We start from the raw sequence: 13533 nt of genomic DNA, 5'->3' as shown, positions 1-13533 counted from the left end.
CTCAGCAGCGTTAACGGCTTCGTTCCCGAAACACAAGTTGGTTTTGGCACCATCGTGAGCTCAGAGCTACCAAGAGGCTCTCGAAATCAGGTTCATTTTACGCGGCGCCTAACGAGGAGGACGTTCCACCGGGGCACAGCATCCAGCCGGGAAGGGAGTGGGCATCCCCCTCGGCACAGCCGGCTCCTCACCCCCCCGGGGGAAACCCCAACCCAACCCGCCCGGGGGAACCCCACTGGCTGGAGAGCCCCCGCGGCATCACACAAGGCTTTTCCAACCAAATCCCCCGTAAAATTGCCCCATGAGGCTTTAACGGGCCGTCGGCCATCGGCCATGAGTGCTAAATCGCTGCCCCGCCTTCTTGCTGATCCCTTGAATTTGGGGTTGTCTCGGTACACCTGACAGATTGGGTGTCGCTCCGCAGGTACGGATGGGGTCTTTCTGATGGCCATGGGTTTAGATCTTTGTTACTATCATTATTATTATTGTTGTTGTTGTTGTTGTTGTTGTTATTATGGCGAACAGCATCTCTGCCTCCGTGATGGACAGGTCCATCCTTCAGACTTCACCTCTCCAGGAGCCACCGCTTTTCTTCCCTGTGAAAGAGCATCTCTGCCACCACCATCATCTCTGCCACCATCGTCGTCTCTGCCACCGCCACCATCTCTGCCACCGCCACCATCTCTGCCACCGCCACCTTCCCTGCCGCCGCCACCTCTTCTGCCATCATCTCTGCCACCACCGCCATCTCTACCACCACCCCCATCATCTCTGCTACCACCATCTCTGCCACTGCTGCCATCATCTCTGCCACTGCCATCTCTGCCGCCATCATCTCTGCCACCACCATCTCTGTCATCGCTGCGATCATCTCTGCCACCACCATCTCTGTCATCGCTGCGATCATCTCTGCCACAGCCATCTCTGCCACCGCCGCCATCTCTGTCACCATCATCTCTGCCACCGCCATCTCTGCCATTGCTGCCATCATCTCTGCCACCGCTGCCATCATCTCTGCCACCGCCATCTCTGCCACCGCTGCCATCATCTCTGCCACCATCATCTCTGCCACCGCTGCCATCATCTCTGCCACTACTCCCAACATCTCTACCACCACCGCCATCTCTGCCGCCATCATCACTGCCACCACCATCACCTCTGCCACTGCTGCCATCATCTCTGCCACCGCTGCCATCTCTGCTGCCATCATCACCTCTGCTATCGCTGCCATCATCTCTGCCACCACCATCTCTGCCACTGCCACCATCTCTGCCATCATCTCTGCCACCACCATCTCTGCCACTGCCACCATCTCTGCCACCATCTCGACCACCAGCTACCTCAAATTCCCTCGTCCTCTTCCGAAGGGACGCGCGCGATGCCTCAGGGCGGTTGACGCACCCATGGACGGTGCTATAAGCTTATGGGGCTGTTTCCCAAGTGGGACGTGACCCTCCAGTCCCCTTCCCAAGAGCTGTAATGGGTGAATAAGCCAAGACGGGCAGCTCAGACGCTGCTTAATAATCCAGCCCGGCCCTAACGACGCAGAATGATTGCGGGGGGGATGCACCCACCAATTTGAACAATGTTAAACATCAACCAATTAAAAAAATTAATAATCTTTAAAGCTCAAGATTTATTAATGATGGGGCACGGGGCGGGGGGGGGGGGGGGGGGAAGAAACCCCTGGAAAAATCAATTTGGAAGGACAAGAGCCTGTCGCGGGTGAAGACGGATGCGAGGAGGGGACAGCAGCTCCGGCCCCGCTGTGTAGGGGAGAAGCCCGAAGCCGTCAGGGCTGTGGGTCGCACCTCCCAGACGGTTCCCAGGTGCCGGGGAAGGACCTCGCGGCTCCTCGCCCTGCCATCGGAAGGGCCATCTGTCACGGCCGTCACGCGCCCAGTGGAAGAGCTGAGGTGTGCTGAGCTCAGCTTCCAGCTCCTGCTTTCCCTTAGGGGGCTGGGAGGAGGGAAATAGACTGAAAAAAAAAAAAATGGGGGGGGGGAAATTAGGAAAGCAGCTGCCTTCTGGCAGCTTTTGGGGTTTCAATAGGATTCGACCTGGACCTCTTGATATTTTTCTTTTGCTTGCCAGTGACAGGATTTCCCCATGACCTTTTTTTCGCCCCTCCGATATGCTCCCCATCACCTCTACTTCCCGACGGATCGCTTCCCGTCATCTCCCCGCCTGCGCTTCCCCGAGCCGGAACCTCTCGCTGCCGCCCTGCTTTCCTTTATGGGTGGCGCGTAAACCGGAGCGGCACCCGAGAATCCCCAAGCATCATTTGTCCCTTCTAAGCCCCTTCTCTAAGGAGGTTCCGGCCATTTCCCAAAATCCAACTTGAAATTGCTTGGATGCTTCTCCTTTGAGGGTGACCCTGGCGAGAAGGGGCTGCATCCAGTCCCCCGCCGAGAATAGCTGGAACCAGTGGTCCCCAGGCAGAGACACCCCGTTACTCAGCCAAACGTTTTGGCAGCACCAGGGGCAGAAGACGGAGCCAATTTTTCTACTTAGACAACCACAAAAAAAAAGAAACCCGCAGATCTCGGGGCTGCTCTCGGGCACTGGGAAGCGGCAGGGACGGGGATAAAGGTGTCATTCTCCCCGCAGGTCTCCTCTCCTCCAGCTCCGGGGCAGCCCCCGGCGCTGCCACCCTTGGCCCCAGCCTTCAGGTGTCCCCCTCACCCCGAGGGCTTTCCGAGGGCAGGGTCACCCCAAAAGCACGGTCACAACGCTGCTTTAGCAATTCCCACTGCCGGGCTCTCCCCTCAAAACCACAGGCATGACCTTCGTTTGGGGAGTATCGGCACCGTGCCCTCTCCAAAAGCATCTCCACGACTTTCCTTCATCCCTTCCCAGTGCTGCGCTCTCCCCAGAAGCATCCCCAAACTTCACTTTAGCAATTCCCAGCACCGCTCTCTCCCCAAGATTATGCTCACAACTTCGCTTTCGCAATCCCTGGTACCATGCTCTCCCCAAAATCACAGCCGTCACCTTACTTCGGTGAGCCCCAGCCCTGTTCTCTCCCCATCCCCATCCCTATCCCCTTCCTTTCCCAACTCCCAGCACCCCGCTCCCCCCAAAAGCACATCCACAACCCTGATTTAGCACATCCCAGTGCCACGCTTTCCCCAAAAGCATCCCCAAAACTTCACTTTAGCAATTCCCAGCACCCCCCTCCCCCCAAAAACACATCCGCAACCCTGCATTAGCGCACCCCAGTGCTGTGCTCTCCCCAAAAGCATCTCCAAAACTTCACTTTAGCAATTCCCAGTGCTGCGGTCCCCCCAAAACAATGCCCACAATCTTAATTTAGTAACTCGCGGCACCCCGGTCCCCCCAAAGCACGTCCACGGCCCTGCATTAACACACCCCAGTGGCGCATTCTCTCCAAAACCATCCCCAAAACGTCACTTTTCCAACTCCTGGCGCCGCGCTCTCCCCAAAATCACACCCATCCCCTTCCTTCGGCGAACCCCGGCACCGTTCTCTCCCCATCTCCATGCCCACCCCCTCCCTTTTGCTACTCCCAGCCTCACACTCCCCCCAAAAGCACATCCACAGCCCTGCTTTAGCACACCCCACTGCCGCACTCTCCCCAAAAGCATCCCCAAAACTTCACTTTAGTAATTCCCGGTACCGCACTCTCCCCAGAATCACATATATCGCCTTCCTTCGGCAAACCCCGGCACCGTTCTCTCCCCATCCCCATGCCCACCCCATTTATTTCGCAACTCCCAGCACCCCGCTCCCCCCAAAAGCACGCCCACAGCCCTCCTTTAGCACACCCCACTGCCACACTCTCCCCAAAAGCATCTCCAAAACTTCAATTTAGCAATTCCCGGTGCCGCGCTCTCCCCAGGAGCCCAGCACCACCTTGCTATGCTGAGTGCCAGCACCCCGCTCTCCCCAAACGCACATCCACATCCCCGCATTAGCACATCCCTGTGCCACGCTCTCCCCCAAACCATCCCCAAAACTGCAATTTAGCAACTCCCAGCACCCCGCTCCCCCCAAAAGCACGTCCACAGCCCTGCATTAGTACACCCCAGCACCGCGCTCTCCCCAAAAAGGATCCCCAAGCTTTCACTTTCCCAACTCCCAGCACCGCGCTCACCCCAAAAATACACCCATCCCCTTCCTCCGGCCAACCCCAGCACCGTTCTCTCCCCATCCCCATGCCCACCCCCTCCCTTTCCCAACTCCCAAAACCACATCCACAGCCCTGCATTAGCGCACCCCAGCGCCGCGCTCTCCCCAAAACCATCCCCAAAACTTCACTTTCGCAATCCCCAGTGCCGCACTCCCCCCAAAACCATGCCCACAATCTTACTTTAGCAACTCGCAGCCCCCCCAGCTCCCCCCAAAAGCACGTCCACAGCCCTGCATTAGCTCATCCCAGTGCCACGCTTTCCCCCAAACCATCCCCAAAACTTCACTTTCCTAATTCCCAGTGCCGCGCTCTCCCCAACGTTATGCCCAAAACTTCACTTTAGCAATTCCCGGTACCTCCCCCCCCCCCCCCACATAGCACAAGCACCGCCTTGTTATGCTTTAACCACCGCCCCCGGTCCTCCTCCGGCCGTAGGGCCGCCCCCCCCCCCCCGCTCCGCCCCGTCCCGTCCCGGTGCTCTCGCGAGGCGGCGGAGAATGGCGCGGGCGGGCGGCGGGAACCTGCCGTGGTACGACCGGGACCGGGACCGGGAGGTGATGGTGGGGGGAACGGGGGATGCTGCCCCGGACTGACATCCCCCCCCCCCCTTCCCCCTCTTCCCGGTGCAGGGTGGAGAAGTACCGACCGCAGGCGCTGTCGGAGCTGGTGTCTCACCGGGATATCCTCAGCACCGGTAAGTAACAGCCCCTCCGGTAAATACACTCCCCCCGGTAATTACAACCCCCCCGGTAATCACACGCATCCCCCCCCTGTAATCAACACCCCCCCCCCCGTAATCAAACTTCCCCGCCCCAGTAAGTAACCACCATCCCCCCCCCTCCCCCAAATACTACCAGGGTATACCGGGCATCCCCCAAATCTGTTATCCCTTCTCCAGTGCAGCGGTTCATCAGCGAAGATCGACTCCCCCATCTTCTCCTCTATGGACCTCCCGGTACTGGTAAGACCTCGACCATCCTCGCCTGCGCCAAGCAGCTCTACCGGGAGCGGGAGTTTGGTTCCATGGTGCTGGAGGTGAGGATGGGATGGTGGGGAGGGGGTTATGGGGGGGTTCCCCCCACCCCTGGGGGCATCTTCGAGCACAAATATGGCTCTATGGCATCTCCTTCCAGCTCAACGCCTCCGATGACCGGGGTATCGACATCGTCCGAGGGCCCATCTTGAGCTTCGCCAGCACCAGGACCATCTTTAAGTAAGTGGTGGGTCTGCGCTTCCCAAAGCTCCCCATCCCTTCATCATCCCCCCCTTCTCCCACACAGCCCCTGCCCCGGCCTTTGGCTCGGGAGGGGGTTCCTGGGGTGGGAAGCGTGCCGGAGCAGACGGGAAGGTGTCCCCACAAGCGGGGAGGATGAGGGTTATAAGGATGAGTGAGGAAGATGCTGGTCCGGAGCAGAAAGCGGGGCTCCCTGGGAGCATTCCCGGGGGTCAGACTGGGAATAGGTACCCCCGCCCAGTCCCCCTTTTTCCAGCACCAAGCCAGCAGCCACCCCTTTTTCTTCTCCCTTTTTAAGGAAAGGCTTCAAGCTTGTCATCCTGGATGAAGCTGACGCCATGACGCAGGATGCTCAGAACGCCCTGAGGCGAGGTGAGGGGCGCTGGGGACCACCACCACTGGCACCCTTTTCCAGCCCGGTGTGGGGTGGGTGCCTGTAGGAGGAGATCGACCAGGACCAGCCTCCCCTCCCTCCTCTTTGCAGTGATCGAGAAGTTTACGGAAAACACCCGCTTTTGCCTCATCTGCAACTACCTCTCCAAGATCATCCCCGCTTTGCAGTCCCGCTGCACGCGGTTCCGCTTCGGCCCCCTCACCCCGGAGCTGATGGTGCCGCGGCTGCAGCACGTCATACAGGAGGAGGGGTGAGCCAGGGGGAGCAACGTGAGACAGGGGTTCTCCACAGCATCCTCCGCACTCCCTTTTTCCCCGGTTCCCCTACGCAAGGAGGAGCAGCGGGCTTGGGTTTCCCACGGTTGTATTTCCCTCCGGCAGCGCTTGCTCCGTCTGCAGCCCTGGGTCTTGTTTTCCAGGGTGGATGTGACTGAGGATGGGATGAAGGCTCTGGTGACCCTCTCGAGCGGTGACATGCGCAGAGCCCTCAATATCTTGCAGGTACGGACCGTGGCCACGGCCGCTCTCCCCTCGTGTCGGCCCCACGCAGGCAGCTGCCCTGGAGGGGTCGGTGGAAGAAGGGACGAGCTCCTCATCCTTCCTCCACCCTCCTCTTCCTCAGAGCACCACCATGGCCTTCGGGAAGGTGACAGAGGAGAACGTCTACACCTGCACGGGACACCCCCTCAAGTCTGACATCGCCAACATCCTCGACTGGATGCTGAACCAGGACTTTTCCACCGCCTACCGCAGTATCCTTTCCCCTCTGTTGGCCGTTGGGTTTAATCCCCGCTGCTAAAAACCCTCTGCTTCGCCAGAGCTTCCCATCCTCTGACCTCCTGCTCCGGCTGGGGTGGGTGCTGCTCGCTGGGGAGGGTCCTCGGGGTTGTCGCGGGGATGAGGAGTGGGATCTCGCAGGAAAAGGCCTGGAAGAAAGCCCTTCACTCCCTCTCATCTCAGAAATCACGGAGCTGAAGACGCTGAAGGGTTTGGCCCTGCAGGACATCCTCACCGAGATCCATCTGTTTGTGCACAGAGGTAGGGGCTCGTGGGGCTGGCTCCTGGATGACCCTACGAGGGACAACCGTGTCCCCCCCTCCCAGCCCATGCTGACGCATGCCGTCTCCTTCTCTCCGCAGTCGATTTCCCACCCTCGGTCCGTATCCAGCTGCTGATCAAAATGGCAGACATCGAGTAAGTGTCTGCTCGCCCCTTGCCCCAAAACACCCCAGCTGGGGGGCTGCCAGCATGCCCACCCCGTGGCGGTCACCGTTACCGCGCTGTGCCGGGTCCTGGTGGCCGAGGGGCACCACTGGCAGACACCCGCAGCCCCTGAGCATCCGTTCTTGCTGCATAAACCCGCCGGCGCTGCGCTTGGCTTGCTCCATCCCTGCCAAGGGTGTCGCTTTGTGAGGACGCGGATGCTGGTGTAAACACCCAAACCTGCCCTTGCCCCCTGCTCCAGGTACCGCCTAGCTGCTGGGACCAGTGAAAAGATTCAGCTGAGCTCCCTCATCGCGGCTTTCCAAGTCACCAGGGACCTGATCGTGGCCGAAGCCTGAGTCCCGCTGGGTGGATCCTTCCTTGCGTCGCCAGCTCTCGCAGAAGCCGGACAGGATCCTCAGCCCCATGCCCGGAGCTGCTCCTTCCAACTTTCCCTTTCCTTTTTCGAAGCCTTGAGCCCGGAGGCGGAGCGCGAGAGTTGGGCAGCATCATTTCTAAGCTTCACCGAGAAATACAGATGCCTCTAAAGCCCGGCAGGTTGCACGTGTCTTTTCTTTTTTCTCCTGTACTGCAAGGACCGGAGGGAGGTGGTGGAGGTTCAGCCCCTGTCCCTGTCACAGCCACACAGGCCAAAGTCAAGCTGCTGTCACCTGCCTGCAAAACCTCCCGTCCTTGCAGGACAGAGCTGCCGTGGGGTGCTTGCACGCCGAGCAGTACGACCGTGGCTTGTGCCACCCCATCAAGCGGTTTCTTGCAGCGACATCCCCGTTACAAGAGAGGGAACACGGTTGTGGGTGACACCCGTCGGGGTTAGGGAAACACCAACTTTCTGCATTCAGCTGCTCGCAAGAGAAAATATCCCTGGGAGCGGTTTAGAGGAGACACTCCCCATCTTCTCCATCAGCTGGGGTCACAGCCTCCAGCACGCAGGGGACTCAAAGCACTCCAGACGCCAGCTAAGCTGGAAGGAGACGAGCACACGAGACTGCTTCATGGGGCTGCTCCAGTGAAGCAAGGCAGGAATGGGAACCGGGGGATGCGTGAAGCCCCATCCCACCTTTATGGTGGACTCATCCTCCCCAGCACCCACCGCTGAGCGTTTACTGCTCTGCGGCGCTTCAGAGCCGCGTGAGCACTCGCTGGCGCCCTGACCGCCGTGGCAGGAGGGCTGGAAGCCCTGGGCATGCCCTGCCGGGTATCCCCAGGTCACCTCTACGAGCCAAGAGGAAAGGCATGAGGAATAATGTTTTTTTTTTAATTCTGTCATCGCTGTCGTCTAGTCCACAGAGACCTGCTCGGATTTGTCCGGCTCATGCCCAGAGCAGGAGAGCGGCAGAGCCCGCATCCCTCCGGGAACTAAGCTGCAGCACCAGCCAGTCCCAGTGAGGGTCGGTTTTGTCGGGGACAGTTGCGGCCCCGTATTTGTACTAACGACAAAAGCCTCGCTCAGCCCGCGGCTGCGAAACCTTCAACCCACAACATTGCACTTGGAAGCAAAAGCACCTGACCCAAAACTGGCAGATAGCAGGGGGACAGAGGGACTGGTGTCCCCTGCGGGGCCACCGCAGCTCGTGCCCCTTGCCCTCTGCATGCGTTTTTGCTGGGTTCTAGTATTATTACACCAAAAAAATCCCTCTGCATTCAGAGACACGGCCCCAAAACAAAGGGGGTAGCAATCCTCCTGCCCCACGGCTCACAGATCAGCGAGACGTCGGTGCTGCGGTGCCTCCTCTGACCCAGGCTGAGCCCCGCTGTTGGGCAGAGGGCTTTCACCTCTGTGCCTCCACTTTCCGTTCTGCCTTAAAAGGTCCGGTAAGTGAGGAATTCCTTCAGCTTCCTGGGAATGGGGAGCGCGAGGACCTGGTACGTCGTGAGGAAGGTGCGCAGAGCTTTGCGACACAAGTGCTTTAGTGACGAGAGGACCCTTGGAGCAGTCCAGAATTGGACGTGGCCATCTCTGGTCCTGCAACGGGATCCAAATGAGCCATCAGCACAAGGGCAGAGAAACTCCACAAAGCTCAATTAACCCCCAAATATCCCAGGTTTGTAGCAACCACGCATTCCCCAGCCCAGGAAACCAGCCTGCACATCCAGGGAAGCCCAGAATTTGCTGAGCAGACCCAGAGCTGCAGGAGAAAAAAGCAACCTGTGCTTCTCCGCTCCCCTCTCCCGCATACGCACCCTGTGGCGATGAAACCGCCGTGTGGAAAGTACATGCAGCACAGGCCGTTGGTCATGGGAGCAAACGCGACCGGAGACCGCAGCTCCAACGCCCAGATCCTCAAGAGCCTAAGGAGAAAAGGAGGGGACACGATGCCAGGCCCACATCCAGGCAGCGCCTGCAGCTAAAAGAAAGCCTCTGGGTTCACCTGAATGCATGCAAACTCTGCAGTAGGATTTTCTTCCCATGGGCTTAGAGCATCCCAGGAGTGTCACAACACGGCAGCAAGGCGGGAGGCACTGTCCCCCGTCGAGCTGAGCTGGATGCAGACAGAGCTAGTGACTGCGCTGAGGGGCACAGCGAGGGTGGCACGGCACGGAGGAGGACACGGGCTCATCGCTCAGAGGGGCGACAGGGCCCTGACCTTGCTAGCCCTTGCCACGGCCAAGCCGCAGCGGCCCAGGCAGCCTGCCCTTTCCCCTTAACGCCGGGCACTGGTGGGGAACTGGCACATGAGGTCTGCTCCCCAACTGGCACGTCCTGAGCTCCTGGTTTGTTTTGGTGGTGTCCTCCTGGGACCCTCTTCCCCACTGGAGGTCACCGAGGGGGGTGTTCACTCACCTGTCATCTGCCACCGTGGCCAGGTAGAGGCCCTCAGGGGAGAAGCAGACGGAGCGCAGGGAGCTGGTGTGGACTTCGCCGCTGTAATCCAGCGCTGAGTGCAAGGGGACGTGGCTGCAAGTGGGGAGAACAAGCCCAGCGTCAGCCCCAGGCTGCCATGAGCCACATCCCAGTCCTCCAGAACTGGCAGAGGGGCCAAACCCAGCAAGCTAGAGCCCCCTTTGAGCCGCTGGAGACAGGGGAGAGGTGCTTGCCATGCCCAGCTAGAAAGGAAGGCCTCCCTCAAACCCAACAATCCCCTATGGCATTGCTCTGTCCACCTTCCACGGTCCCCCACCGGCCTTCCGGCCCCGTACCGCAGCGTCCTCAGCTGCTCCCCGGTGTAGGGGTCCCACATGATGACGCAGGCGTCGTAGGAGGCGGTGACGAGGAGCGCCGAGTCCGGCGAGAAGTCGCACGACACCACACTGCTCTGGTGCCCCTCCAGCCTGCGGATGAGGGTGTAGGATCGCATGCTCCACAGCAGCGCCTGCGGGAACATGGGCAGGAGCTGAGACTGGGAGCATCCTCGTGGCGGGAGAGGAGGAGAAGCATCTCAGGGTTTAAGAATTATGGGCTCTGGTGACAGGTCCCAGCTCCTCCATGCAGAGCTGGGATGGCCAAGGAGCGAAGGTGGCTCTGGCCTGGCACCTTCTCACATGGGGGCTTCTCGCATCGGGGAGGGGACACAGAGGGCTGAGGGGAGCACTGGATTCAGCGGGACACAGGATGGCTCCCACCCAGCAGGACTCACCGACTTCTCTCCGGCCACGGAGCAGAGCATGCTGCAGTCTGGGGAGATGGAGCAGCAGTAGACCCACTGCACGTGGCCTGACAGCACCTGGACCTGCCGCCCTGGGGACAACAGACACACGAGTCACGAGAGGGGAGCACGAGAGGCAGCGCTGGGCCCTGCCCCTGCTCTCCCCACACCTTTCCCAAGAGGGGCTGGGGAATTCCCTTTGGCAGAACCCAAGCTCTGTCTACTTTCATTCCACTCCTGCACTTCCCAGGCCCCACTTGGAAGTGGATGGCTCTGCTCCGTGTCGCAGGACTCTCCCCTTCTTCCTTGAACACTGTCCCCAAAGACCCTCACCCCTACCCAGGTGGGTTTCTCCCCTCCTCTTTCCCACAGCAGAGCCTCAGCCGGGGGTGACCTAGCACCAGGGATGTCCCCACGCGCTCCTACCATCTCTGCTCAGGTCCCAGACACGCAAGGTCTTGTCCCGTGAGGCCGACACGAGGATGAGGCTTCCGTTGGGAGCAAAGCTCAGGTCTCTGACCACATCCTGGTGCCCCAAGAGGCTGAAGAGGAGGTGTCCTACGGAGAGGGGACATGCTGAGTGCTGTCCCGCCATGGGGAACGAGGCACCGCCCCTCACGCGCAGGTTGGGACACGGCAAGGGAAGTATTCCCCGCTCACCCCCGGGAAGTATTTGGGGAAGGATGAAGACAGGATCTCCTTCCAAGGGGGAGCAAGGGGAGAGACACCAGCCTGAAGCCAGGATGGCTCCCGCTGTCGGCGAGGGCGGCTCACCTGTCTGCACCTCCCAGACCTTGATGTGGCCGTCGTTGAGCCCGGTGGCCAGGATCAGGCAGGGAAGCCCCACGGCGCAGGCCGGGTCCGTCTCCCCGGCTTCTGCCGCCGGCCAGGCGCTGAAGGCCAGGCCCCACACGATCTGGCCGCACTCCAGCGTCTTCTCCTTGGCCACCCCTCGGCTCCTGGCCTCCGCTTTGCCGCCCCGGCTCTTGCGCTCCGAGCTTTTGCAGCCGCTGGGGAGAAAGGAGAAGGATTGTGCCTTCACCCACCCCCTCAAGGCCAGCCTGGAACACACCCCCCCCCCCCTCAGAGGACACCCCCCAGCCCCACTCACAGCTCGGCCTCCTCCAGGGGCCAGGGGATGAGCTTGACCACGCAGTGCCCCTGCGACCAGGCGAACCAGGCGCCGTCGGGGGAGAAGGCCACGCTCCACGTCTCGCAGCTGGATTTCCAGTCGTAGCGCTGGGGACGGCCCGGCTTCAGCTCCGCCAGCAGCACCGGCTCCTCTGGGCGGCGGGACGGCCATGTTACACCCCCCCCATACACACACACACACACACACACGCACGCACGGTCTGGGCCTACCCCCGCTCCTCCCCCGGGGGGTGAGAGGGGTCCCGGGGATGAGGGAGGGAGGGTCGTCGTCCCCCCCCCCCCCCCTCCACCACCGCCGCCGCTCCCCGCTCCGCCTCACCTCCGCTCGGCTTCATGGCGGTTCCGCCGCCCGGCCCGGCCCCGCCGCCCCCGCCCGACCGCGGGAAGGCCCCGCCGGGCCCAGGCCCAGGCCCAGGGCGGCGGCGGCGGCGGCGCGGTGAGGGGAGCCCCGCTACCGCCTCCGCCTCCTCCGCCTCCGCCTCCACCTCCTCCTCCTCCTCCCCGGGAGGCGGCGGCAGCGGGGGGCAGAGGGGAGGGACCCCCGCCATGGCTCCCCCCACCCCCGCCCCGGGCCCCCTGGGCTGTCCCTGGGAGGGCCGCGGGGACGAGGGAGCCGGGGAACAGGTCGGACGGCAAACAAAGCGAGCAGGCGCCGCCACAGCCGCCCCGCTGGGGACGGGGATGGCCCCCGGGCTGGGCCCCCACCCCACCCCCTCCTCGGGGGCTGGGGGGCACCGGGGAGCCAGCGGCCGCACGGTGACACCCCCCGGCAGTGACACCCCCCGGCAGTGACACCCTCCAGGGACCCAGTGCCCACAGGGTGACACCCCCTGACAGTGACACCCCCCCCCAAGGACCCAACACCCATACGGTGACACCCCCCCAGCAGTGACACCCCCCGGCAGTGACACCCTCCAGGGACCCAGTGCCCACAGGGTGACACCCCCCCAGCAGTGACACCCCCCCCCCAAGGACCCAACACCCATACGGTGACACCCCCCCAGCAGTGACACCCCTTGACAGTGACACCCCCTCCCCCCAAGGACCCAACACCCATACGGTGACACCCCCCAGCAGTGACACCACCCCCCCAAGGACCCAACACCCATACGGTGACACCCCCCCAGCAGTGACACCACCCCCCCAAGGACCCAACACCCATACGGTGACACCCCCCCAGCAGTGACACCACCCCCCCAAGGACCCAACACCCATACGGTGACACCCCCCCAGCAGTGACACCACCCCCCCAAGGACCCAACACCCATACGGTGACACCCCCCCAGCAGTGACACCACCCCCCCAAGGACCCAACACCCATACGGTGACACCCCCCCAGCAGTGACACCCCCTGACAGTGACACCCCCCCCCCCCAAGGACCCAACACCCATACGGTGACACCCCCCCAGCAGTGACACCCCCTGACAGTGACACCCCCCCCCCAAGGACCCAGCACCCATACGGTGACACCCCACCAGCAGTGACACCCCCTGACAGTGACACCACCCCCCCAAGGACCCAACACCCATACGGTGACACCCCCCCAGCAGTGACACCCTCCCCCCCCCCAAGGACCCAGCACCCATATGGTGACATCCCCGTCAGTGACAACCCAGGGAACCAGGACCCACAGGGTGACACCCCCTTGGCAGTGCCCCCCCCCCAGGGACCCAGTACCCACATGGTGCCCCCCCCCCCGGGCAGTGACCCCCCCAAGGACCCAGCACCCATACAGTGACACCCCCTTGGCAGTGACAACCCAGGGACCCAGCACCCACATGGTGACACACAC

General features: G+C 61.8%; 2 protein-coding genes across 2 annotated transcripts; one reads left to right on the top strand and one right to left on the bottom strand.

The window, feature by feature from the left end:
• Positions 1–4650: 4650 nt before the first annotated feature.
• On the top strand, positions 4651–7532 carry RFC5 (replication factor C subunit 5; the record flags this gene model as incomplete). Its single annotated transcript, XM_082491529.1, has 11 exons — positions 4651–4682; positions 4783–4847; positions 5052–5188; positions 5287–5366; positions 5686–5759; positions 5872–6031; positions 6200–6281; positions 6403–6532; positions 6741–6818; positions 6920–6974; positions 7246–7532. The coding sequence occupies 11 exons, from the start codon at positions 4651–4653 to the stop codon at positions 7340–7342; spliced, it is 990 nt and encodes a 329-aa protein (XP_082347655.1). The 3' UTR covers positions 7343–7532.
• Positions 7533–8475: 943 nt separating this feature from the next.
• On the bottom strand, positions 8476–12131 carry WSB2 (WD repeat and SOCS box containing 2). Its single transcript, XM_082491528.1, has 9 exons — positions 12060–12131; positions 11700–11871; positions 11363–11598; positions 11015–11146; positions 10580–10680; positions 10143–10315; positions 9787–9900; positions 9186–9293; positions 8476–8967 (listed from the first exon to the last, which is right to left on the bottom strand). The coding sequence occupies exons 1-9, from the start codon at positions 12073–12075 to the stop codon at positions 8805–8807; spliced, it is 1215 nt and encodes a 404-aa protein (XP_082347654.1). The 5' UTR covers positions 12076–12131; the 3' UTR covers positions 8476–8804.
• Positions 12132–13533: the final 1402 nt, after the last annotated feature.

This window comes from Vanellus vanellus (genome assembly GCF_965231255.1).
Source record: "Vanellus vanellus genome assembly, chromosome: 16".
NCBI classification, from domain to species: domain Eukaryota; kingdom Metazoa; phylum Chordata; class Aves; order Charadriiformes; family Charadriidae; genus Vanellus; species Vanellus vanellus.
This window is presented reverse-complemented; position numbering and strand designations above follow the sequence as displayed.

Coding starts and splice junctions, on each gene's coding strand:
- WSB2 (XM_082491528.1), bottom strand. Junction 10,681..11,014: donor CTGGGACCTGAGCAGAGATG/GTAGGAGCGCGT, acceptor TGTTGTCCCCAG/GGCGGCAGGTCCAGGTGCTG. Junction 9,901..10,142: donor GAGCAGCTGAGGACGCTGCG/GTACGGGGCCGG, acceptor CCCCACTTGCAG/CCACGTCCCCTTGCACTCAG.